Source organism: Chelonoidis abingdonii, chromosome 7, assembly GCF_003597395.2.
Source record: "Chelonoidis abingdonii isolate Lonesome George chromosome 7, CheloAbing_2.0, whole genome shotgun sequence".
Classification (NCBI taxonomy): Eukaryota; Metazoa; Chordata; order Testudines; family Testudinidae; genus Chelonoidis; species Chelonoidis abingdonii.
The window spans coordinates 35,113,028-35,136,922 of NC_133775.1; the positions used below are offsets into that span (position 1 = coordinate 35,113,028).

Consider the following 23,895-nt stretch of genomic DNA (forward strand, 5'->3'; position numbering starts at 1 on the left):
GGGAAGGAATTTTCCTCAAGGGCAGATTGGCAGAGGCCCTGGAGGTTTTTTGCCTTCCTCTGCAGCGTGGGGCATGGGTCGCTTGCTGGTGGAATCTCTGCAGCTTGAGGTCTTCACACCCAGTTTGAAGACATCAATAACTCGGACATAGGTTAGGGGTTGTTATAGAAATGGATGAGTGGGGTTCTGTGGCCTGCTTTGTGCAGGAGGTCAGACTAGATGATCATATTGGTCCCTTCTGACCTATGAGTCTATGAATGTGTGCAGTGTGGTTTACTGAACTGCATCTTCATTTTTTGTTAGATATTTCATTCGTGTTTCCCTTTTTGTTTTTGGATTCCTTCTTCACCCTCAATGAATGTTTGCTCAACCTGTTTATTTGCCACTTGTAATAGTGAAAATTCAGCTTTGAAGGTAGCAATATGACAGGGGTTTTTGATAATTTCTAAAGAAATCTACTTTTTTAAAATCCAGTTTCTGTCTTCTGTTGCCAGTTTGTCATAGCCCTGTTCATTTTTAGGACTAACTTTGCTCTGTCTGGAGACTGTCACCAGCACCTATCATGGAGTGAGCATTTGCTGATGTTTTGGCTATCCGTATTTGAAATACGGAATGTGTTGTGTTGGAAACCTTCCTTGATTGAAAAGGATTGTTTATTTTTAAAGTAATGCAAATATTAATGGCTATTACTTTTTATGAAAAAAAATCAACTGTGAGTAATTTTTAAATATCAGTACAAATGCTTTTACATGAAGAGCCAAAAGTATGTAATTTTAGCATACTTATATTCTGGCATATGAGGGTTGTAATATGCATAGGACTGGCTTTATTATCCCCATTGTAGTGAGTTATATCTAAATATCAAAGACTACAACTTCATAACTAAATGAAATTGATAGAATTTTGTGATTTTTTTTTTTTTTTTTTTTTTTTTTTACCTTGTGTAGCTAATTGAATTTCTTTGTTTTGTTTTGAAGGATCAATTTGATAACTTAGACAAGCATACACAGTGGGGCATTGACTTCTTGGAGAGATATGCAAAGTTTGTAAAAGAAAGGATAGAGATTGAACAAAACTATGCAAAACAATTAAGGTAAGTTGTATTTTTTTTTTTTTTTTTTTAAATTCTATTCAGTAACAGTTACTCTGAATTACATTATCAGGTTGGTAGATAAATCTTTATGATTCTGTTGTTCAAGGTCTTTCTTCATCAGTCATCTGAATTAGATCATTAGTTACTTTTTACGAGAGACAGATTTTTCTGATTTACTGGTCCGAAGTGCTCTCCCCTCTTGTGTATTTTGAACCTAAAAGATACGCTCAATGGAATCTTGAGGCTTTTTAAGAACTACTGATACTTCTGCACTGGTTTTGGGGTTTGCTTCTAGCAATGTTTTCACATCAGCCAGCTCTTTGGTTTCTTCTCTGTTCAGCAAAGTTTAGCAGCAGAAGCTTTAGCATCCATTTATTATGTTGGATTGGCAGAATTCACTTCTTTGTGTTAGAAATCTGATAGAAGTCATTCGTGAGCAGAATTTCAGAAGGCAGGAATATAAGAATGTAAAGAGCTCAAGAAGTGATTGAAGTGTGCAGAATGCAGCACCATTTCGCAGCATCGCAGCACTGTGTTAGTTTGTTTTGCTCATTCTATTTGTTTAAATGAGGAAACCATTTTATTTGGACAGATAAATAAAAAACTTTTTCACAGACAGCGCAAACAAGTCACATCTTTGCTTAAGTATCAGAGGGGTAGCCGTGTTAGTCTAGGTCTGTAAAAGCAGCAGAGAATCCTGTGGCATCTTATAGACTAACAGACATTTTGGAGCGTGAGCTTTTGTGGGTGAATACTCTTTGCTTAAGTAACTGAAGCTTATTTTTTGACCACCTTACAGAGGGAGGCCGCCTTATTGACTTCAGATTTGTCTGTGCCTTGATTTTTAAAATGTTGATCCTTAATTATAAAGGATTGCATTGTTCATATGTGAACTCTTTTACCTACTGTGTTCTAAAATTTATATTATCTGTATTATTATGTCAGTATTATATAAAAACAAACCTTTCATTCTTTCATTTTTAATATTGTTTTGGATAAGATTTGTAATTCCTCCTGAAGAGTATAGTGCCTTGGAATTCTTGCACAGTGCACTTTGTAAATGAAAAATGTATACCTTTATAATTTGCTCTAATCCAGTGGTCACCAACCTGTAGATCGTGATCAGCTGGTCAAACCTGGAGCCTCTGCCAGCTGATCGCGATCCCCAGTTGCTAAAAGTCAGGCAGGGCAGTGGGACCAAGGCAGGCTCCGTGCCAGCCCTAGCCCCTTGCCACTCCTGGAAGTGGCCAGCATGCCCCTGGGGGGTGGTGGGGAGTAGGAGTCTCTGTGCACTGCTCCTGCCTGCAAGCACCATCCCTGCAGTTCCCATTGGCCACAGTTCCCTGTTCCCAGCCAGTGGGATCTGTGGGGGCAGTGCTTGCAGGGAGGAGCAGTGCGCAGAGCCACATGGGCCCCCTCAATGGGCTGCAGGGGTGTGTTGGCCGCTTCTGGGAACAGCGTGGGGTGGGAGTATGCAGGGAGCCTGCCTTAGCCCCGCTGCACCTCCAACAGGGAGCCACCTGAAGTAAGTGCCACACAGCGGGAACCTGCACCCCAACCCCAATCCTCCTCCTAGATCCAGCACCCCAAATCCCCTCCTGCATCCCAACACCCTGCCCCAGCCCTGAGCCACCCTGCATGCAAACTCCCTCCCAGACCTTGCATCCCTCACCCCCTTCTGCATCCCAGGCTCAGCCTGGAGCCCCCTCCCACACTGCAAACCCCTTGGCCCTAGCCCAGAGCCTAGACCCCCTCCTGAATCCCAACACCCTGCCCCAGCCTGGTGAAAGTGAGTGAGGGTGGTGGGAGGGAAGGGGGCAGGGCCTCAGGGATGGAGTGGGGTAGATCCTGAGTTGCACTTAAATTCAGAAAGTAATCTTGTGCGGAAAAAGGTTGGAGACCACTGCTCTAACGAGTCATTTTCTTGAGCACAATTAAAGAGGAGCAAAAGAAGAAATGTGTTGTGTAAAACTTATATTGTCATCATATGTTACATGTTACGTGGTTTCTCTAAAGGGAAATAGTGTTTTACTAATCTATTAGAGTTCTTGGAAGGGGTCAACAAACATGTGGACAAGGGGGATCCAGTGGACATAGTCTTTGACAAGGTCCCTCACCACAGACTCTTACGTAAAATAAGTTGTCATGGGATAAAAGGGAAGGTCCTTTCATGGACTGAAAACTGGTTAAAAGACAGAGAACAAAGGGTAGGAATTAATAGTAAATTCTCAGTATGGAGAGGGCTAACTAGTGGTGTTCGCCAGGGGTCAGTCCTAGGACCAGTCCTATTCAACTTAGTCATAAATGATTTGGAGAAAGGTGTAAAAAGTGAGGTGGCAAAGTTTGCAGATGATTCTGAACTGCTCAAGATAGTTAAGACCAAAGCAAACGGTGAAGACTCAAAAGATCCACAAAACGAAGTGAATTAGGCCAACAAAATGCAAATGAAATTAATGGGCTAAAGTAAAGGTAATGCACATGTGAAAAAATAACCTCCAACAAACATAAGAAGAGGAATGGATTAAATACTACAACTAACAAGAAGATCTGGAGTCATGGGGATAGTCCACTGAAGATGTCCAGCAGTGTGGAAGAGGTGTCAAAAAAAAAGCAAAACAGGAGTTAGAAACATTAAAAAAGGGATAGAGAATAAGAACGAGAAAGAGATAGTGCCTTATATAAACATGGAACGCCACAGCATCTTGAATACTGGTGTAAGATGTTCCGTCACTCAAAAAAGAATATACTCCACAATAAGTGCAGAGAAGAGGCAACAAAATAGAGGGGTTTGGAGAGGTCCATAAGAGGAAGAGAAAGAGCTAGGACTTTGCACTTGGAAAAGAGGAACAAAGGGGAAATATAAGCAGTGTAAAATAAAATTGGATGATGTAGAGAAAGGGATAAGGAAAATATTACTAACCTATAATATACAAGAACTAAGGGGTCACCAAATGAAATGAAAATAGACAGCAGGTAAAAAAAAACAAAAAAAGAAAAGTTCTCACCCACGCACAATCAACTGTGGAAACTCCTACAATGAGAGTGTGAAGCTAGGACTATAACAGGTAAAAGAGAGCTGGATAAATTCCATGGAGGAAATCCATTAAATGGCTATGACCCAGGAATGTAAGAATGGTGTCCTAGACTCCTGTTGCGGTCAAGGGAAATGGAAGGCAGAAGAGACACTGAAACGTACCTGTTAGGTTCACTCCCTCTGGGGCACCTGGCATTGGCCACTGTCGGTAGAAAGGATACTGGGCTAGATGGACCTTTGGTCTGACCCAGTACAGCTGTTCTTACGTTCTTATGTTACCAGGGAATCAAAGAATAGGCAGGTTATTGATTGTTTCAAAGTTTTAGGAACATGAGTCAGGACAGGTAGAATTGGATATGCAGTAGGTTAACAAAGTCATTCAATAATATGCATATTTAATTTGTCCTTAATTTATGATTGGAAAGAAGTTGGTTTTATTATGTGTCAATTTATTATACTGTCAGTAGATACTAGTAATGAACTATCAGATGTTTTTGATACAGTAACTGTTGATGAAAGAGAAGGGTTTTGTTTGGTTTACTTCCTCTTTGTCAAATCAAAACAATTCCAGAGATTAACTCCTTTTTATTTTTATTCTGTTCAGCACATTTCTTTCATGCTAACACTGTTGTAGTGGGAGGTACAACTTTCTATTATATGGTGCAGAAGTATAACTAGCATAACTTCAATACAAAATAAGAGTCTGAATTTGTTCAGCTGCTTTAAACTGGAGTAAGGCAGAAAAAGGCACTCCTATGGATTCTGGATGAGTGTTATTCTGTAATTGTGTAGTATTCCATGATCTCTAGAGTCATCTAGTTGATTTGAGTCAGTTATAGAAAATGTTTTGCTTAAATCATGACGGTGATTATCCCCTGTTGACTAATGTGTACTACTGGGTTGTTGTGTTTTCTTCATAGCAGATTAATGTTCATTTCAAGCCACCTTGAGACATATTTACCAAAATTGCTATATATAAGAAACAGAGACACTTTATTTAAATGTAAGCCTAAAAGTTAAGATGGGAATGCAAATTACCACCATATGTGTTTGTTTCTTAAATCTGTTTTCCTTTGATTGGAGCTGAAAACTTAAGCTGTTGTTTATTATCCAAATGTGGATGTGGCAAATTTTCTTTTAGTGATTACCTTAAGAATCAAAGCATATGAACTCTAATATTCCAAAGAGGTTGTTTTTTGTACTCAGCTAGCACGTAGTTCCTTTCTATGGTGTTTTGTCTTCAGTTGAGTGCTTTTTCTGATAACTTATTGAGATATTAAACCAGTTTTGTGATCAGTGCTCACCATAACTGTTAGTTGGTGCTATTCCAATCTTTCAAGCTACTAGAGTGCCATTAAAAGTGGAGCTTTTCCTTTAACTATCAAAAGGCCTGGAAGTTCTAATTGCATTGCTTCATATTCTGTGAAAGCAGACTTTAAATATAATTCACTTCCAAAATCTCCCTTAATGGAATATAAAGATTGCGGGACAAATTCAGAGTTGGTTGCTCCAACTGTATTGAAGTCATTCAATCAAAACAACTTTCAGAATGTCAATGAAACTGCACCCACTTGTAACACTGCTTGCAGCACTGTATGGACCTAAAGACCATATGGAAAATTCAAGATAACTACACCTCTATACAAATATTTACAGTAAAATGCTGTAATGTAGTGACACGAGGCACTTGATGAGATTTACATAATTCCATCCTATGTTACAGAAGAGAGACACATTTCCTTGAAAGCTAGTACTACTTCCAAAGAGGGTTGAATTGGGAGATCCATGATATACTTCAAGAGTACTAAGCATCTTAACCCCTAGATTTCATTAAGCAATAATTATTGCTTGCCGCCTCATCCTTGAGTCTTTTCACCAAACCAGAGAGCAAAGTGGTCTGCTCCTGCCACTAAAAAAATTGACCATCCTACTTTCAGCTGCAATAAAAATGTTTTTTAATCTAGAGCCCTCATTTTGTCCCCACTTTATTTTTAATTATATTAATTTAGTGCTTCGCATGCTGCTGAACTGACCCTGTTAGACTGTGAAATCATTTGTTCATATACAGACTTGGGCACAGCAGAGGTAGTGCAGTCCAAGATTCTCCACTCCACCCTACTGATGCATGTAAATCCTTTTCTAGAAAGACCACTGTTAAAGATGAGTTCGGTTTCTGTGCCCTTAGTAATGCTAAGAATCTCTGCTGAAGCCATTAATTAATGTGAAAAGTTGTGCCCATATGTACACTGTGGATATGTGTTCACTGAGTAAGGGGTTATAACTAGACTGGAAGGATTAGATTTTTATTGGTAAATATTGATTTCACTGTTCACACAAACTGATGAAAAAACATTTCCACTCATACTTTGCCTATTTGTAAATTTCAGTTAAGAAAAATGTTGCTTGAAAACTTATTAGAGTTTGATTTAAGGATATTTAAAGTTGACAATTTGTGTTCTAACTGTTATAAAGCTTTAACTTTTTCAGTCTTATACTGTTGTTAAATTATTGTATATGACCCTCGTATAATTTCCTACAAATGCAAAAATGTAAGTAGATAAAAGTTGGGGGGAGAGATGCTTAAAAATAAACATTGATATTATCCATCAAAATTATTTTTAAAAAATATCAAATTCTGCCAACCTTAGCCATAACTCATTTCACATAGGCTGGCAATGACTTTCAATCATTATTAACCTGGGTGGGATTTAAATCAATGTCCTAGAGGTAGAAAGAGTCATATTCCATTGTCAGCTTTCTAACAGCTTTTTTCAACTCTTATTTTCTATCCTCACAATTACAGAATGAATTTTCTTTATGCTGTAAATGAAAAAGATCCTAATAATATGCTCTGCTAAAATAGATGCTCATTATTTTCCAGTGTGTTTGCTTTGTATTGCAGAAGATAATTACAATGCTAAACAAACTGTTCATCATAAACTCTTTTAATACATCTTGTGACCTTAAAGATTCAAAACGTTGTGGGTTGGGGATAGAAGAAAAGATTAATCTGAGTTGTCATTAAGAAACTGACAGAATAAAATGCTTCATGGTCTAGATTCTTATTCTTCAGCTTCACTTTAAGTCCACCATGCCTGTGGTGAGCTTCATCTGGGCAGATCCCTATGTCAGTGCTTTGCTGATGGGGGTATAATTGCCAGTTCCTTTTCCTGCATAGAGCTGGGTGATTTAAAAAAATTTTCTTTTTGTAAATGGTATTTTTGCTGAAAAATGTATTTTTTGAATCTCTGAATCTATTCACAATTCAGATAGAATTCAACAAATAATTGTTACTACTTTTTTTATTTCAAAAAGTGTCAAAAAATTCATTTTGACGATTTTGAAATGTTATATTTCAACTTTTTATTTTGAAATGGTGTTCCACTTTGAAATTTGGCCAATTTGTGGGGGGGGGGAAGTGTGTGTGTGTGTGTGTGTGTGTGTGTGTGTGTGTGTGTGTGTGAGAACACCTGAAAATGATCCATTGGGGTGGGGGGCAAGTTTATGGTTGACCCAAAATGTTTTGGCTTATTTGAAACAGCCCCTCCCCCCACTCCCAAATTCTCGATTCAGCAAAATGTTTGGAAAAAAATAAAATTTGGTCCAGACCTAACAGATTTTTTGTTTATTAGATTTTTTTTGGTTTGGCCTCATCATCTGGACAGACCAGTTTATTTAGATTCTAAGAGCTAAGCTCAAGTTTAGATACAAATGTCAAACATTTTTCTTTTTTCCAAGAGATATCTGTCAGCAAATACTTTCTAGAATACTGCCTGGGCTTCTATTCCTTATATCCTCACTACCCCCCTGGGGCACCTAAGGGTTATTTTCCAGGACATCAGTTTATTTTCTCTTTGCTTTTCAAGACTTGGTGTTCTCATTTTAGAATAGCTTTTTGTGCTCCTTCGATCGTTCTCTCCATGCCTTCCGTTTTTCCTCTGACTCTTGCACTCATGACCTGTCTCTCTATGTTTATTATCTTTTGCACTTATTGAAGCCTGAGATATTTACTGTTTGCTGAGTCCGTAGAAAATCTGACAAAATTTGATGCATCAGATTACAAATTTATGTGAGCCCGAATGCAGTCAGGATCCAACTGCTGGCTAATTTTGTTGAAATGCTACAGTGTGTGTTGTTTTTGTTTGGGGGGAAGGTTGTCATAAGGTATTTCTGTCTTCCTAGAAATGATTAATAAAAACAGCATCACACTGAAAAAATAAAACTAGAACAGAAATCAGCATGGTACTAAGTCATCAGTAATCATGACCCTCCCCCACTGCCAATATAAAGCATACAGTTTAGAATAAGTGGTTTTCCTTTCTTATCTGTAACATGCCAGAAAATCTTCTCTTGAAAAGCCTCTTGCACAGTTGCCTAGCTACAGCATTGTTATGCTTGTTATGGATTTCACCTTTGAATAATAATGAGATGTATTTTAGAAATTCCCTATTTATAATGGAAGCCTCTATATAAAGAGTATAAGGCAGGAATATAAAATAATACCAGAAAAAGCAACATAGGAAAATGATTTTGAGTGCCAAGGAAGAGGTTTTGTCTTTTTTTGATATGAGAAAAAACACAAACCTATCCAGATTATATGGAGCCTTGTCTTCTTTTAATCTCTACCAGCACTGCAAGTAGAATTTGCACACAGACGATGGGCTCCATGATACCGGAAAGAAATTTTTGTCTATTCCTCGAGAGTTAGTATTCCCCTCTGAAGTAATTTTTATTCATAAAATGATTTAGAACAGTAAAAGTTGAATTTGTGAAATAGTTCTGGGCATCGTAGGTATACAAGTATTTATCTCTGTATCTTATTGGTGGTGTTTATATAATCTCTTACGTTACACATTTTCAGAAGGTTTGGATGGATTTTTTTTTTACTTTTTAAAAAGTAGGAAATTGCATGTCAGAATAAAACAATATAGTAAAATAATGTCAAGCACTGAAAAATTAGGAAAGTTAGAAACTGCTCTGGATATGAATCAGGGTTGTGTAGTGAATGAGGTGGTTGTCTGTGCGACTCCTGCCTCATTTGTTGTGGAAGTTGGAAGGTGTGCATTGAATGAGGCAGATTACTGCAGGAAGAGAAAGGAGGATCTCATGATAAAAGTGCCACTTTGGAGAACTGAGTTCTGTGTCTGCCTCTGCCACAGAGTTCCTGTGGGAAGCTGGGCATTGCCAAGCCATGCAGCATTCCATGTACATGAGGAGAGGGAATTAAACCAACTGTTCCTTGGCTCACAGATCAGATTAAGATCTCTTCTTCCACACTGGGTGCTGCTTATATTTTTGTGCAGTTCACCATTGAGCATTGCTTCATACCTCTTCCATACAGAGGCAACTATCATTCTCCCCAATTTACATATAAGTTAAGAGAGGTTACACAAGGTCACTTCTGGCTAAACTGGGACTAGAACCCAAGTCTGTACTGTGACACGCTCAAGTCTTGCCTACTCTTTCATACTGCCTCTTCTACAGAATGTTGCAAATCTGTGTACTTACAACTACTTTTCTAACTACTAGGTACACTTCCTTCACAGAGGTAGGAATAGAGTGCAGCAATCCTGATCTCCAGCATTGTATTGCTGCTTGTCAGTGGGTTACCCAACAATTTGCTGAAGTGTCACAACCTCCCCAAAGGGTCTGGTCCAAATAGAGAAATAACACTTCTTTAGCTCAAGTGTTAGATGTCTGTGCTGGGAATTGCATGGTTCAGAAATTAAACCTTAATGCTGACTTGGGGAGGGTTTCTTCTATTTGCACATGATTTCTTCTGCCTCCCCATTTTTCTCTTTGAATAACTATCTTATTTAAGTATCAGAGGGGTAGCCGTGTTAGTCTGGATCTCTAAAAGCAGCAGAGAGTTCTGTGGCACCTTATAGACTAATAGATGTATTGGAGCATGAGCTTTCATGGGTGAATACTCACTTCGTCAGATGACATGCATCCTGCAAAGTGGATATTCACCCACAAAAGCTCATGCTCCAATACGTCTGTTAGTCTATGAAGTGCCACAGGACTCTTTGCTGCTTTAGCTTATTTAATTCACAGTGAGAAAACATCCTGAGAAACTTTTATTTTTGTGATAACTGTGTTGCAACAAAACATAGGTGATCCACATTTTGGTGCTTTGTCACACTGAAAAAGGTGAAGGGTGAGAGTATTAGTAAAATAAGTAGACACAGTATGGCTTTTGAGTTACACAGCAGAGCAAGAGAGTGCTGTTCTTGCAGTCACCCTTTCAGTGTAACTGCTCTTTTAAATCCTAGAACTGTGAACAAAGGGGAGACCTGGGCAAAAGCTATCCTAATGCAATATGTAAATAATATGCTAATTGGTACTGGTTTTTATTGTTTGTATTGAAAATATATAGTGTGTTGTTTCAGTGGATAAAAATCTGTGGCAAATGAAATATAGTATGGGGTATGCAGTATTGGGTATGGTATTAGCAGCCTAAAATGGTGAATATACAGCAGTTAGTTCTGCTCTCTGCCTTTCAGATTGCAGCTACTAAATAGATTTAATGGTGAAGAAAGTGCAGTATACATAGTATTTTACAGAAATATCTGGGGAAGAAATTCATATGCTTTCAAAATGCCTGTAAACAAACCTGACACCTCTTTACACTGTACTCACTGCCATCTTCTGTTGGCTGCAGAAGACTCTTAACAATAAAGTTGGGTGATACAGATTCTGTTGTGAAAGGTTTTAATAAGTAGTGACAAGAACTAATGCTCTGCAAAAGTCCATGACTATTACGGAAGGAAAGCTAAAGAGTTTTCTGCTAACATGACCACATTGGACACTAGAGCTACTGAAGTAGATTCTTAAATTAATTAGCAGAAAATCTTCAGTAAGTTCAAGGAAAAACTGAAGAGAATAACAGGTTTCATAAAACATGATAAAATCTGATTGTATGATAGAGACTATTGGAATTACTGGAAAGTCAAATAAAATGTAGAAATAGTAGATTTAAAGATGTGCCAATGGCCAGAGAAGTACCAGATCCTCTTGTATTTTGTTAAAACTATGGTTTATTTATTTGACTTTGACACAGAAAATTATTCTGTATTTGCTGAAAAAGATACAAAATTCCTTCTAGACTGAGGCAGGGAGATCAGTAATGGAGCTATAATTGCAACTTTTGTGGTTTATAAAAAGCGAGAGAATTTTGAAGGCTGTTAGAATAAAAAAGATACTGCAGTATGAAGATGTGATATTTGTCCACATACTGAAAATAGGGTGGGGAGAATTAATTGTAGGTTTGCTTTTTTTAAAGGCAGGACTTCCATAGTGTCCTCAGGTATCTTTCTGAGTTTAAGGAAAGTTGTTACCTGTGGCAATAAATCTTACTTTTGGCACAGTAAATCTGGTGCAGCTGGGCAGGAGTGGGTGGAATATATGCTTTGGAGAAGGATTGTATTTGAAAATTGACACTCAAATATTATTTCTCTCTCTCTCCAGGGCCGGTGCAAGGTTATTTTCGCCCTAGGCGAAACTTCCACCTTGTGCCCCCGGCCTCCACCTCTGCCCCCGGAGCATCGCTTATTATAAACTTTCAAAAATGAATACTGCATAATGTGGCATTGTTCATTAGAATTTATACACATTCGGCTTGAAAATGTATTAATTTCATTATTTAATCTACATATTTAATGAAAATAAATGAATAACCTGACAGGGTGTGGGGCTAGCTGGCTTTGGGCATGGGTATGCGGCAGAGGTTGGATGGAGACTGGGGTATGGGGCTAGCTGGCTTCGGGTGGGGGAGTGTGGCAGGGGTCGGGTGGAGCTGGGGTGTGAGGCTGGCTTGCTTTGGGCAGGGAGGTGCAGTAGAGGTTGGCTGGAGACGGGAGTGTGGGGCTGGCTGGCTTCAGGCAGCGGTTGGCTGGGGATGGGGTGTGGGGCTGGCTGGCTTTGGGCAGGGCAGGGGTTGAGGAGCTGGTTGGAGATGGGGTGTGAGGTTGGCTGGAGGCAGCTGGTGTGGGGCTGTCTGTGGGCAGGGCAGGGGGTATGGGGCTGGCTGGAGGCAGCTGGTGTGGGGCTGTCTGTGGGGAGGGCAGAGGGTACAGCAGGGGCTGGGTGTGGGCAGGGCAGGGGGTGTCTGGCTGGCTGCAGGCAGGGGATGCGGGGCTGGCTGTGGGCAGGGCAGGAAGTGTGGGGTTGGCTGGGGACAGAGTGGTGGGTACCAAGGCTGTCCCTAGATATTCTGGGGCCCTACGCACACACCCCACACGGGGGTGGGTGTGTGGTGCCCCAGGCCTCTGGAGGGGGTGAGAGCGGGAGGGCACCAGGCTTCCATGGAGGGGCAGGGCTGGCTTGGTGGGCAGGGGGGAATCACCCCCCAGCACTCACTGGTGGCGCGGCTGGGTCTGGGTCTCTGCACTTCCCCCCGCCTGGCCCTGCTGTAGAGCTCAGGGGACTAGGGGTGTGGCGGGGATGAGCAGGGGCGGGGGCCCTGGGGAAGAGCCAGAGCAGCACGGTGCTCCCGGCGGCCGGAGGAGGAATGACATCACTTCCCGGCCAGCCAGCTGGAACTGATCAAAGCCGCAGCCAGTGCCCCCTCTCACAGTGGCGGGAGGAGGGTTACATGTTTAGCCGGCACTGGGTGAACTTCCCAGACATTTTGGGCACTGTTTTTTGGTGCCCTCAAATCTTGGCACCCTAGGCGGACGCCTAGTTTGCCTAGTGGTTGCCTAGCGGCCCTGTCTCTCTCTCTCTTTCTCTCTCTCTCTCTTTTTTTCCTTTTTGTAAGATTGTGGGCACCTTATTTTGCATTGGCATGTCACAGGATTCTTTATAATGTTATTCTACTGCATTTCAAAATTTAGGCACTAATCCTGCAGTTATTTCTGTAGCAGTGCATCCCTGTGTTATCAGTGTCTGACTAGAGGACTTAGTGCAGCAAACGTGTTGATCAAGACTGCATTAAGTAGCATCCAGGTGCACGGCTATGTCCATTAAAGTAAATGGTGCTCCTCAAAAGTACAGCAGTCTGTCCACATGCTACACAGAGCATATTAGGGGCGTCGATCTCTTATTTTTTTTTTTTTTTTTAGATTTTCTTTTCTTAGCTTTTGAACTGTTGATATTTCCAGGGACACTGATTATGTTTTCAAGTGTAAGGTATTGCCTCCATTTAAAAAAATATTCTGCATCTTGCACCCTAAGAATCTGCTCATTTTCAAAACAATTACTGTAGTATAGTTAAAATAACTTTTCTGAATGTCTGCTGAAAGCCAAACCCTGGTCACTGGGTTTCTCTGCAAACAGTCATGAATGTGGTACCCAGAATGACTATAGGATTTGCACTTTGCTTAGCTGTGCCTGTCTGTATCATTTGTGTCTCCAAATAGGATAGTAAATGTAATATAAACCCTGCTGTTTGTGAGCCTTTTAAGTTGCATGTGAATAAATGAGGTGATTTAGTTACTATGGCAACAGGTGCCTTAAAATATATATTACTCTGTTGGCTTCACTGCATTTACGCCAAAATGAGTTTGCCCTGTGAAGATGTATCAAATTCTATGTTCAGATACTTTACAGTATGTGACCCTAGTGCTGCAAAGAGACCTTCACTGGTATAAGGCTCTGCCCATGAATATCCATTGTTGCACTGGGGCCTATTTTTTATCACTGCGTCTCTCTCCAATTTTTTTTTTTTAAATTGCAACTAGAAAAGTGCTTTTATAATAACAGTATATATACTTTTCACCTTTAACAGAAATCTGGTTAAGAAGTACTGTCCCAAACGTTCATCAAAAGATGAAGAGCCCAGGTAAAATATATGTATTTAAAGTTTTACATAGATAAATAGCAAGTACCACTGTATATTGTTTAATCTTTTTTATCCTTAATGGAACTTTTTCTGTGTAAATATTTTTGACAGATAAATTAGCAAATGAATGAAATGAGGACCTCCTCTGTTTGGGTTCTTGTTCCATTGCAATTAAATATCACACTTTACTGTTCCCACTATTGATGTCTTAAAGTTTTAGGTGTTGTCAGTGTGGTAATTTGTATTAGCAGCTTTCCAAATTAAACTTCATTTAGCATAAGAGTTTGAAAGTGAAGTTTTAGTGCAATATACAGATATATTCTGGCATTACTTTTATAGGATTGGGAATAATTTGGCCTTAATGTGTGCATTTCTTTTTCTTACAATTTTTATTAACCTTTTGAGAATCCTGATAACGTGCTACCAGTGCAGCTCCGCAGATTTGGGTTTTGATTGCATGCTGAATTGTCATTTATTTTTGTCTAGTGAAACTCAAGTGTGTTTGTTACTCTGGTGACTTGTTTTGGCTCCGAGAGGCAAAGTGGATTTGGATGACCATTTGTGGTAGTAACACTACATGTTAAGCAACTCCATTGTCAATAGTGTAAAGATACATCTACACTGCAGTGGGGAGATGTGATTCCCAGTTCAGGTAGACGTACGCGCTTGACCTAGCATGCTAAAAATTAGCAGTGTGGCTCCGGTGGCACAGCAGGCATCTTGTGCTAGCTGCCTACACATGATATAAGATCTCCCATGGAGTTGTCCTTTGGAGGCTAGCCTGAGCCACCACCAATGCTGCCATTTTTAGTATACTAGCTCCAGCAGAACTGGCACATGTAAAACCTACAGTCACTGCCAGCTACAGTGTAGACATAGCCTGAGAGAAGTGCTTGTTTTGCTATCCTTGTCATTGATGATTTTTGATATCTGATTATAACACAGTGCTAGTTTTTAAAGTATAAATAATTGGACTATGTATGAAAGAATGGTGAAAACCTAAGGATAGCATGTGGGATGGATTTCACATTGCAGTCAGGGAAGTGCTATGCAGAAATGCCTTGGGGAACTCCACCGGAAACACCTTCAGTTCTATTCAAACCCCCCTCAAAGAAATTTGGACTGCAGGAGTCAGGATTTCCAACTCCACAGTGGAATTCAGGCCCTGCCAGCTTTAAGAAGATGGCAATATTCCATAATTAAAGAGATGCGTATTTTAATATGATGACTGTTTTTGTTTCTTTCCTCCCTTCCACACACACTTTCTACCCCTATTTTTGCCCCTCCCCTCCCCCTTTTTAGTGCCAGCCATAGTGGCACCTTACCTCCAGCCAAGAGGTGGGCAGGCAAACAGGCAGCTGTCTCCAGAGCTGATAGCAAACTTGTTCTGTAGATCATCCATCGGGATGCATATGAGTGGTATGATTGGCATGTTCCACCCTCAAAGACCAAGCACATCATCTCTGCAACAAGTTCAGCCTCCGAGCCTAGGGACCTAAGTCCGTTCCCAAGCTCAGGCCTCTCAGCTGGCAGCTTAGGAGATACCACTATACTGCAGGGCCTTCCAGGTAGTATTCTTATTCTTTCTTTTCCACTCCCCAAAATCCATGTTCTTATAAACTGTGTATGAAGAGACATTAGAATGTGGTACGTCTTAGGCCCAAAATAGGCTTTCCCCACTGTGCATTTTCACTGTAGTTCAACATTGGTCTAAGGCTTATTTTACAGTCTGTCTAATTTTAATACATTCTATGTTCTCTTAATGGCTAAGTAAAGAAATCCTTAGCGAAAGTAAAAATCAATTTCACCTTGTGTTTTTAATGTGTCTTTTGTCAGGTTTACATCATGTCTAGCCTTTTTTAACATCCTTAATGAGTTAAATGACTATGCAGGACAACGAGAAGTAGTAGCAGAAGAAATGGGACACAGAGTGTATGGAGAACTAATGAGATATTCTCATGATCTAAAAACAGAAAGAAAAATGGTAATTCCTATATTCTTATCCAACAGTAGTGTATAAAATGACTGTTTTCATTCAAAGAATCTGTATATTTATTTGTCCAGTCAGTAGTATAAATGTGATGGTAGTTTCAATTATAGGTTTTATGTGCAACTTAATATAACATCAGAGTAGCTCTCTTGTTATGATGTTCAAAATATAAATATAGAATAGTGTTCATTAATAACCTTTGAGTACAAAAATAACCTTGGTCTATAGTGCTGTTCTTACATGGATGGTAATATCTCCAATAAAGTACCTTGATAAATTAGTAAGCAATTGACAAAGCATACTGAATGTAAACTAGAACAGAAACCAGTAATGTTAACAGTATCTGAGATTTGTGAAAATGTCTTATTTATGCCCTTACAGCATCTTCAGGAGGGACGAAAAGCTCAGCAGTATCTTGATATGTGCTGGAAACAGATGGATAATGTGAGTTTTTCTGTTAATATTAATAGTGGACAGTTCTACACAACTGTTGCCATTACGTTTGCTTTTATGTTTTTGATCAGTCGGTGTTTAGTATTTAGCTGTATCACTGAATGATCACATTAGATTTGTTGTTCAGTAGCCAGGAGAGAATACAATGTACTTATAGTTCATTACCTAATTAATTTCTCTGTAAGTTGTTACTCTCTGTCGGAATTACCCTTTTGGGGGTTATGTGACATAGAGAAGTAGCTTTCAAATATATTAGAATGTTCTTGAGAATAACACTCAATCCTATACCCCGGAGGCATCTACTAGCAATCCTTCAGCTATCAGTCCCTGTTCTCATTGTAACTGCGTGCAGTTTATCTAAGAAATAGCTTATTTTGTGGAGCAATTGCACTAGTTATGTTCCATCTTTTCACATTTTTATAGATTTCCTGCTGCGTCCTTAGTAGTTGTAGTAGATTTTCTAAGTTTCTGTTCTTACTAATTAACCCAGCTGTGTTTAAAGACTTGAAGGTATGTAGCATTTATTTATGCATCATTTAGGAAATCAAAGCTTTAAGTCTGTCATCGGCATTGGACTTGATCAAGATGGCTTGTAACAAAAGGTTTATTCAAGAATGGCACTATAACTAATGTGTATTGTATAGTCCTTTTTTGTTTTTCACTTTCAGTCAGCATAAACTCAATTTAATAGAGGAATACAGGCAGAGTACTCCAGGGTTCCATTCTTTGAAAGGCCCAGTTTAAAAGGAGGCAGAACATAAACTCTACTTTCCATGAATCAGTGTTACTTTTGAAGTGATATTGACACAGTTTCCCCCTGTGCCAATGCACCATCCTTAGAATGTGTTGCATCTTGGTCAGATATCCTGAAACAATGGTGGAGAGGTGGAAGATTCATATTTAGGAAGGCAGAGTCAGAAGAATGAAAGAAATTTTTGAAGACACATGCTTTACATGAAGGAGAGGATGAGCAATAGGATTTCAAAATACTTCATTTGTAAAGTGTCAATAGAGGGTAGCAGTTGATTGCTGAAAATTGTTCCAAAAGGTTCAACATTCTTTTTTGGAAATCTTGAGTATTGTTTCTAAATTTTTGGAAAGGAAAGTGCTAATCAGGAAGATGATTACAAAAACATTTGCACTTCTGAAACATTTCCATTGAACCAGTGCCAAACGAAGGAAGAAAGAGAGAAGAGAAATAATTAAATCATTATAAGGTGAACTAACTTTAGAACAAAAGTGAAAACTGAGTTAATCCCAGATTGCTATGCTAAGTGGTCCCCATTTACCAGACTGAGGGGCATGCAGTGCAGAAATAGATTAATTGACCTTTTTTTTCTTTTTTCTTTTTTTTTCCCCTCCCTCCTTCTACGTGAAATCCACAGACCACTGCTCAGTTCACTGGAGATAGTTATTTAAAACTTATTTCTGTGCTGAATGCCCCTCACATGCCGAGTAAATTGGAGACACAGATCTGGGTTTTCCTCAGTTTTAATTTTTAGCTTTCCAGTTCATCTTTGAAACTTCAGTATTACAAACACTAACTTCCCCCTGAATGACAGAATAAATTAGAATTACATATCACTGCACAGGAAAAATTTGGTGATTTTTCTGGAGTGTCTCTTTCTGGAATCATCTGTCTTGGAAATCAAGGTGACTAAAACTGAAGAATTCTCAGTATCTGCACAGGAATATATTTCAGTCACTATGGAAAAAAGCATTACTGGTCCTGAAAAAGCCCGTTCAGGCAGATGCTAGCACTTCATGTGCTCACGTACTTCAATCATTTATTGGTGTGTATGTATCTTCCTTAATGCATTGTTTCAAGTCCCATCTAATTCTGGCTTAAAAATAAGGAATTAATAAGGCTTTAGTCAACCTGATGGGTAACAGCCTTTTCTCACCCTGGATGTTTAATAATGGGGCATAAAATAGAGCCATCATGTATCAACAGTCAGAGACCACTTTACAGTAAATGTGTTGAGAATTGCAGTCTCAGTAGGTTGGCAATACTGACAGTGCACTTCTCTGTGAGATACTCTCAAAATATATGAAGATAAGTTGTCTTTGGCTACAGAGTCTCACAACAGACCTCTGAAGGCTTGATCTGTGATGTGAAATCTTACCATATCTGACAGATTTGTCATCCGTAAGGTTAGCTGATATGATGCCAAGTATGGCTAGTGTGGTCAGTGTAGACCAGGACAAACATTGTTCAGCATCATGTCAGAGGGTCTAATTGTGGTTAGCTGAGACACTGCTGAACACTATTTGTTCTGGTTTATGTTCACTGCTAAACTATGCTCAGTATCTTGTCATTTAACATAATTGTAACAAATTGCTTAAAGAAATTAATTTTAAAATTATATAGATGTCTGGGTTCAGATTTGGATTTTCTTCCCCAGTTTCTTCTTGTGTGCCCTCACTCCCCCGCCATCTGAATCTGAGCTAAAATCTGGACCCAGCTGTTCTTTATAAATAAATTTGTCTCTGTAATTGGGTGTTCGTAATTTGGTTGCTTGTATAATAATTTTAAAACCTATTTTGAACATTTCTGTGCTGGCACCCCATTAAGGTAAATGGAGCAAGTTAAAACCTCTGGAGAAAGGGTGGTTTGCAGATCGAACAAGACAGCAGTGCTTTGATTTTCAGAGTGAAGGCTCTCCTCAGCCAGGATTAATGGAAACTTAAATGGAAGCTTAGATATCTAGGTTTTGAAGTTGCTGTAACTGTCTGTTGGTTTGTTAGTGCAGTATGGTTTTCATGATTTTTATAGAGCAAAAAGAAATTTGAAAGAGAGTGCAGAGAGGCAGAAAAGGCACAGCAAAGCTATGAAAGACTGGACAACGACACCAATGCAACCAAGGCCGATGTTGAGAAGGTAAGACGCATGACACTTCCTCTCCTCCTTGTTGTTGTTGTTAGAAAATGTTAATTTTTGATAGCTTTATTTTTGTAGCAATATTTGAACAGCATAATATATTTACATATTTTAGGCAATATCAACATAACAGTAATTCATCTTTTAAAACTTAATATACAGTGTAGTGAGGCAGTGTGTCAACATATTGACATATTTTAGTCCTTTTTTTAATTATTCAAAGGATGATCACAGAGTAAATTACAGGTAATGTCTAAGACAGAAGCTGTAGATGGGGTTATTCGTCTGATGTAATTTGTGGTGTAATGTGCTTAGAATCTAGTTTAATGGATTCTATTGTATTTTTCTGAACCACCTTTAGTCCAGGGAAGTTTTTTATGGCAGTTTCTAAATATGACCTGTAGATTGACATTACAAATTTAGTGGCACTCACATTCCTTCCCTTTCTGTTAATTATAGGAAGAAATGTTTGTGCCTCCACAGCTACTGTGACTAATGTTTTTAATGTAATTGGTGGGAAGGCTAGTTAAAGTAATGTTACATTTCTTTTGAGAGAATGCGAATGAGGCATGTTTGTACTGATGTGACTTCCCATTAGGCTAAGCAACAATTAAACCTGCGTACACACATGGCAGATGAAAACAAAAATGAATATGCTGCACAACTACAGAACTTTAATGGAGAGCAACACAAACATTACTACATTGTCATTCCTCAGATTTACAAGGTAAAACAATATTTAATAAAATTAATTTCTTTATTTTTTGAGGGGAAAGAGGATTTCAAAATTTAAAGAAAGAGATCATCTTGGTAGATCACTTCAAAACCTAAACTGATATAAGATATCTAAAGCATATATGTCTAGGTTTTTATTAGGTTACATTTATTGTTCATAGCAATTAGATTTAGAAATGTAATTAAAATACTGTTATAGTTTCTGTGAATATTGTTATAAATAGCAAGCTTCCTTTTGTTTGCTTAAATACTAGCATCATATTGCAAAAGAAGAAAATGTTTCTTTCAAGGACATAGTTTCTGTGCAGCATTCATTTAATATAAAGTGATCAATGGATGGCAACAAACTGGAAATCCTTCAAAGGTCTTGAAGTCTGTTGAAGCATTTGGGATAATACTGGGAACTTCATAGGCTACTCCTCATCACTCCCATAACCGCCTTGGTCATTGGGGCACCATCATTGATGAGCAATCAACCAATTGTCCCCACCTCTGATGAGTGTGTGTCAGTGCTTGAGTCTCTGCGAAGTCCATTCCTGTCCACTCTTTTACACTGTCAATCCATCTCTTCTTCTGTCTACCTCTTCTACTCTTCCCTTGTATTGTCCCTTGGAGAATGATCTTGGATAGGCCAGATGATCTTGTTACATGTCCATATCACTTCAGCTTGCGCTTCTTCACGGTCTTCAGGAGGTCATTGTATGACCCAGCACATTGGGTGAGAATTTTACGGAAGTATCTTATCTCTACTACCTGCATTTTCTATTCAAGTTCTGCCGTAAGGATCCATGTCTCGCACACATACAGGAAAATGGAGATGACCATAGCATGCAGCAATGTCAGTTTGGATTCCAGAGAGGTGTTCTTATGCCTCCAAATTGGCTTTAGCTTTGCCACTGCTGCTATTTGCACAGTTCTTGCCTGAATTTCAGTGATGATTGCCTCTAAATACTTGAACTGCTTCACTGTCTCCATCTCTTGTCCACTGACAGTGATGGAGCTGATCCCATCATGTTTGTTTGTCATCAGCTTGGTTTTCTCTGCACTGATTTCCATGCCATATTTTGCGGAGGTTTCATCTAATCGTTTCACAAGATTGGCAGGTTCATCTTTGCTGCCTGCCAGGCCATCAATGTCATTAGCAAACGGAAGATTTGAGATTGTTTGCCCCCCAATTGTGACTGTGCATATGTGATCTTCTAGGGCATCAGTCATTATCCGCTCCAAGTAGATGTTGAACAGTGTGAGCAAAAGAAGGCAGCTGTGCCGGACTCCAACAGTGGTGCGAAACTGCTCTTCTATTGTGCTATTGACGAGAACTGCACTTCTGGCCATGGCATACAGTTGTTTAATGGTCAGAATAAGCTTATGACCAACGTTGTACTTCATGGTTGCCCAGAGAGCTTCGTGCCGTACTCTGTCAAACGCCATCTTGAAGTCAACAGAGACGTGGTAGATGTCCTGCTGGTGTTGTAAGTACTTCTTACGTAGAACACGAAGGTTGAAAATCTGTTCTGTAGTACTTCTTCCAGCACAAAAGCCAGCCTGTTCTTCAGCGATGATGTTGTCTGCTTGTGGCTTCAATCTGTTCAATATGGCTTTCAACATCACTGGGATGACTAATTAAGCTTATGATCCGGTAATTTTGACACAATTGCAGGTTCTTTCTTTGGCAGAGTGATGATTAGTAACTGTGTGATGTGTTGTCTTTCTTTGGCAGAGTGATGATTAGTGACAGAGAGGGCCACTCTCTGGTCTGCCAGATCTTGTTGCAGATCTTGGTGAGTACATCTATTACTATTTCTCCTCCGAATTTCATCAGTTCAGCTGGGAAGTTGTCAATACCTGCAGCCTTTCCATTCTTGAGTAATTTCACAGTTGTCTCCACTTCTTCACATAGTATTGGAAAGTCCTCTTCCTCTGTTCAATCTGGGCTGTCTAAGATACTAGGATCTGCATTTGTCTAGTGGTTGTATAGATCAGAGCAGTATTTTGTCCACCTATTGATGATGTCCCTTTTTTCTATAAGACTGTTCCCTTCTTTGTCTTGAATTGCGTTAGCTTTGGTCCATCTTTTCTTGATCAGATCTTTTACAACTTGGAAGGCTCCTTTGCTATTTTTATTATTGATACACTCTTCAATTTTAGAGCATTGTTTTTCAGTCCATATCTCCTTGGCCACCTTCATTCCTTTCTTGATCTTTCTGCCAATCACTCTGTATTTATCAGCTCCCTCAGTGCTGTTCTTGTCTCTCTTAAGTTTTCTTCTAATATCACACATTTGTAGTATTTCATTTGTGACCCATGGTTTTGTCTTCTTACGATGTTTCCCAAGGATGTCCATTGCTGCCTCATTTGTCACAGCATTGAAATTATTGGTCATTGTTTCTACGTCTTCCTCTAGAGCAAGCGGTGGGGCAAATTTTCCACTGATCATTGCTTGGAATGATTCTGCAATGTTTCGGTCTCTGAGTCTGGTGAACTTTGGCCTGACGATTTTCCTTAAGCGCAGCCAAAAATTTAGCATTACACGGTCATGATCGCTTCCAGTATCAGCACCAGGGAAGCTCCTTGTCTTAGCTCTGTTAATCCCAGAATAAAATCGGTGCGTGCCAGGTTGATCCTCTGGATGCTTTATGTGCTCCTAATGTGTTTGCAAGAACCAGATTCTTATAACTGACAGCCTCCAAGAGTTTCAGTCCTCTCTCATTGGTTACTGCATTGCAGAAAGGGCCACAATAACCTTGCCAATCTGCCTATGCATCAGTACCCACAGTATCCATTCCAATCTCCTTGTACAATCAGGATATCTTTCTTGTGTACCTTATCAATGATGTCTTGGAGCTGATTGTAAAAATCTTCAATTTGATCATCGTCATAGTCTGTTATAGGGGCATAGACTTGTACCGCTGTCATTAAACGGTACTGCCTTTTAGATGGACGTGGGTCTGGGGGCAGAATAGGCCCACTGCTCCTCCTGCATCTCATAAGAGGCGACTAAAATGGGGCTGCCTGGAGAAGGATGAGCTCCGCCAGGTTAGAAATTTGCCCAAGACTCACCATATGGTGAGCAAGTCAACAATGTCCATACTGGATTGATCACATTCCAGGTTGTTAATGACTGCGCCATCCGTCTCCCACCAGGGCAGGCACGACAAGTCTACCACTGGTGTAACCCCGACAAAGAGGATCTATGGAAGAGATAACATCGCCATAGCCACGTGGAATGTAAGGCCATTGAGACAATTGGGAGGTTGAAAGAACGCACATATGAAATGATACAATACGCCTGGCACCTCCTAGGAATCTTTGAGATCAGATGGAAGAACTTTGGAGAAGTATTAACGGAAGAAGGCCATATACTCTCTTACAGTGGAGACGACAAACATGTCAACGGTGTAGGATTTCTTGGGCATAAAGATATCAAAAATTCAGTTTTAGGATGCCGCCCAGTGTCCAGCAGCCTTATTTTCGTTCGTCACAGGCTACTACTGAGAATCAAAGTGAGAGGAAACAGAGGAAGAATGAAAACCTTGAATTCATTTACACATTTAATAACCTGAGAATACTTGAGATTTTCCAGGAGCATGGGAGAGGATCACAAAAGAATTATTTGTTTGAAACTCTAGGAATCCCAGAAGGAAATTTTTTTTCCTGGAATGCTGCCTCCAGTGGATCTGTCAATAGAAGACTAAGGAAGGAATTGTAGTACATACCTGAGACTGCAGACATCTGTGTATTAAGCAAAGACCCAAGAGGAAAAATTTTGATCATTTTTGTTTTCTCTTTTGATCAGAGACTTGGTTTATTACATTTCTCCAGGGTTAAAATACATTCTTTGTTGTGAGAGTTTACTCTTGTTTCCTGAAGTCCTTAGCAAATACGATCCCAAAGACCTAGTTTTGCTTTATTACAGTGTCTTTCA

At 39.5% G+C, this 23,895-nt stretch overlaps 1 protein-coding gene across 4 annotated transcripts in view; it reads left to right on the forward strand.

Moving 5' to 3' along the window:
• FNBP1L (formin binding protein 1 like) overlaps window positions 1–23,895 on the forward strand; it is a 141,071-nt gene that overhangs the window by 92,703 nt on the left and 24,473 nt on the right. For all 4 annotated transcript variants that reach the window (XM_032773028.2, XM_032773031.2, XM_032773030.2 and 1 more), the window contains exons 2-7: window positions 978–1,093; window positions 13,858–13,911; window positions 15,748–15,895; window positions 16,283–16,345; window positions 19,131–19,235; window positions 19,834–19,962. In XM_032773028.2, coding sequence (XP_032628919.1) covers window positions 978–1,093; window positions 13,858–13,911; window positions 15,748–15,895; window positions 16,283–16,345; window positions 19,131–19,235; window positions 19,834–19,962 — 615 coding nt within the window. The remainder of the gene's footprint in view (window positions 1–977; window positions 1,094–13,857; window positions 13,912–15,747; window positions 15,896–16,282; window positions 16,346–19,130; window positions 19,236–19,833; window positions 19,963–23,895) is intronic.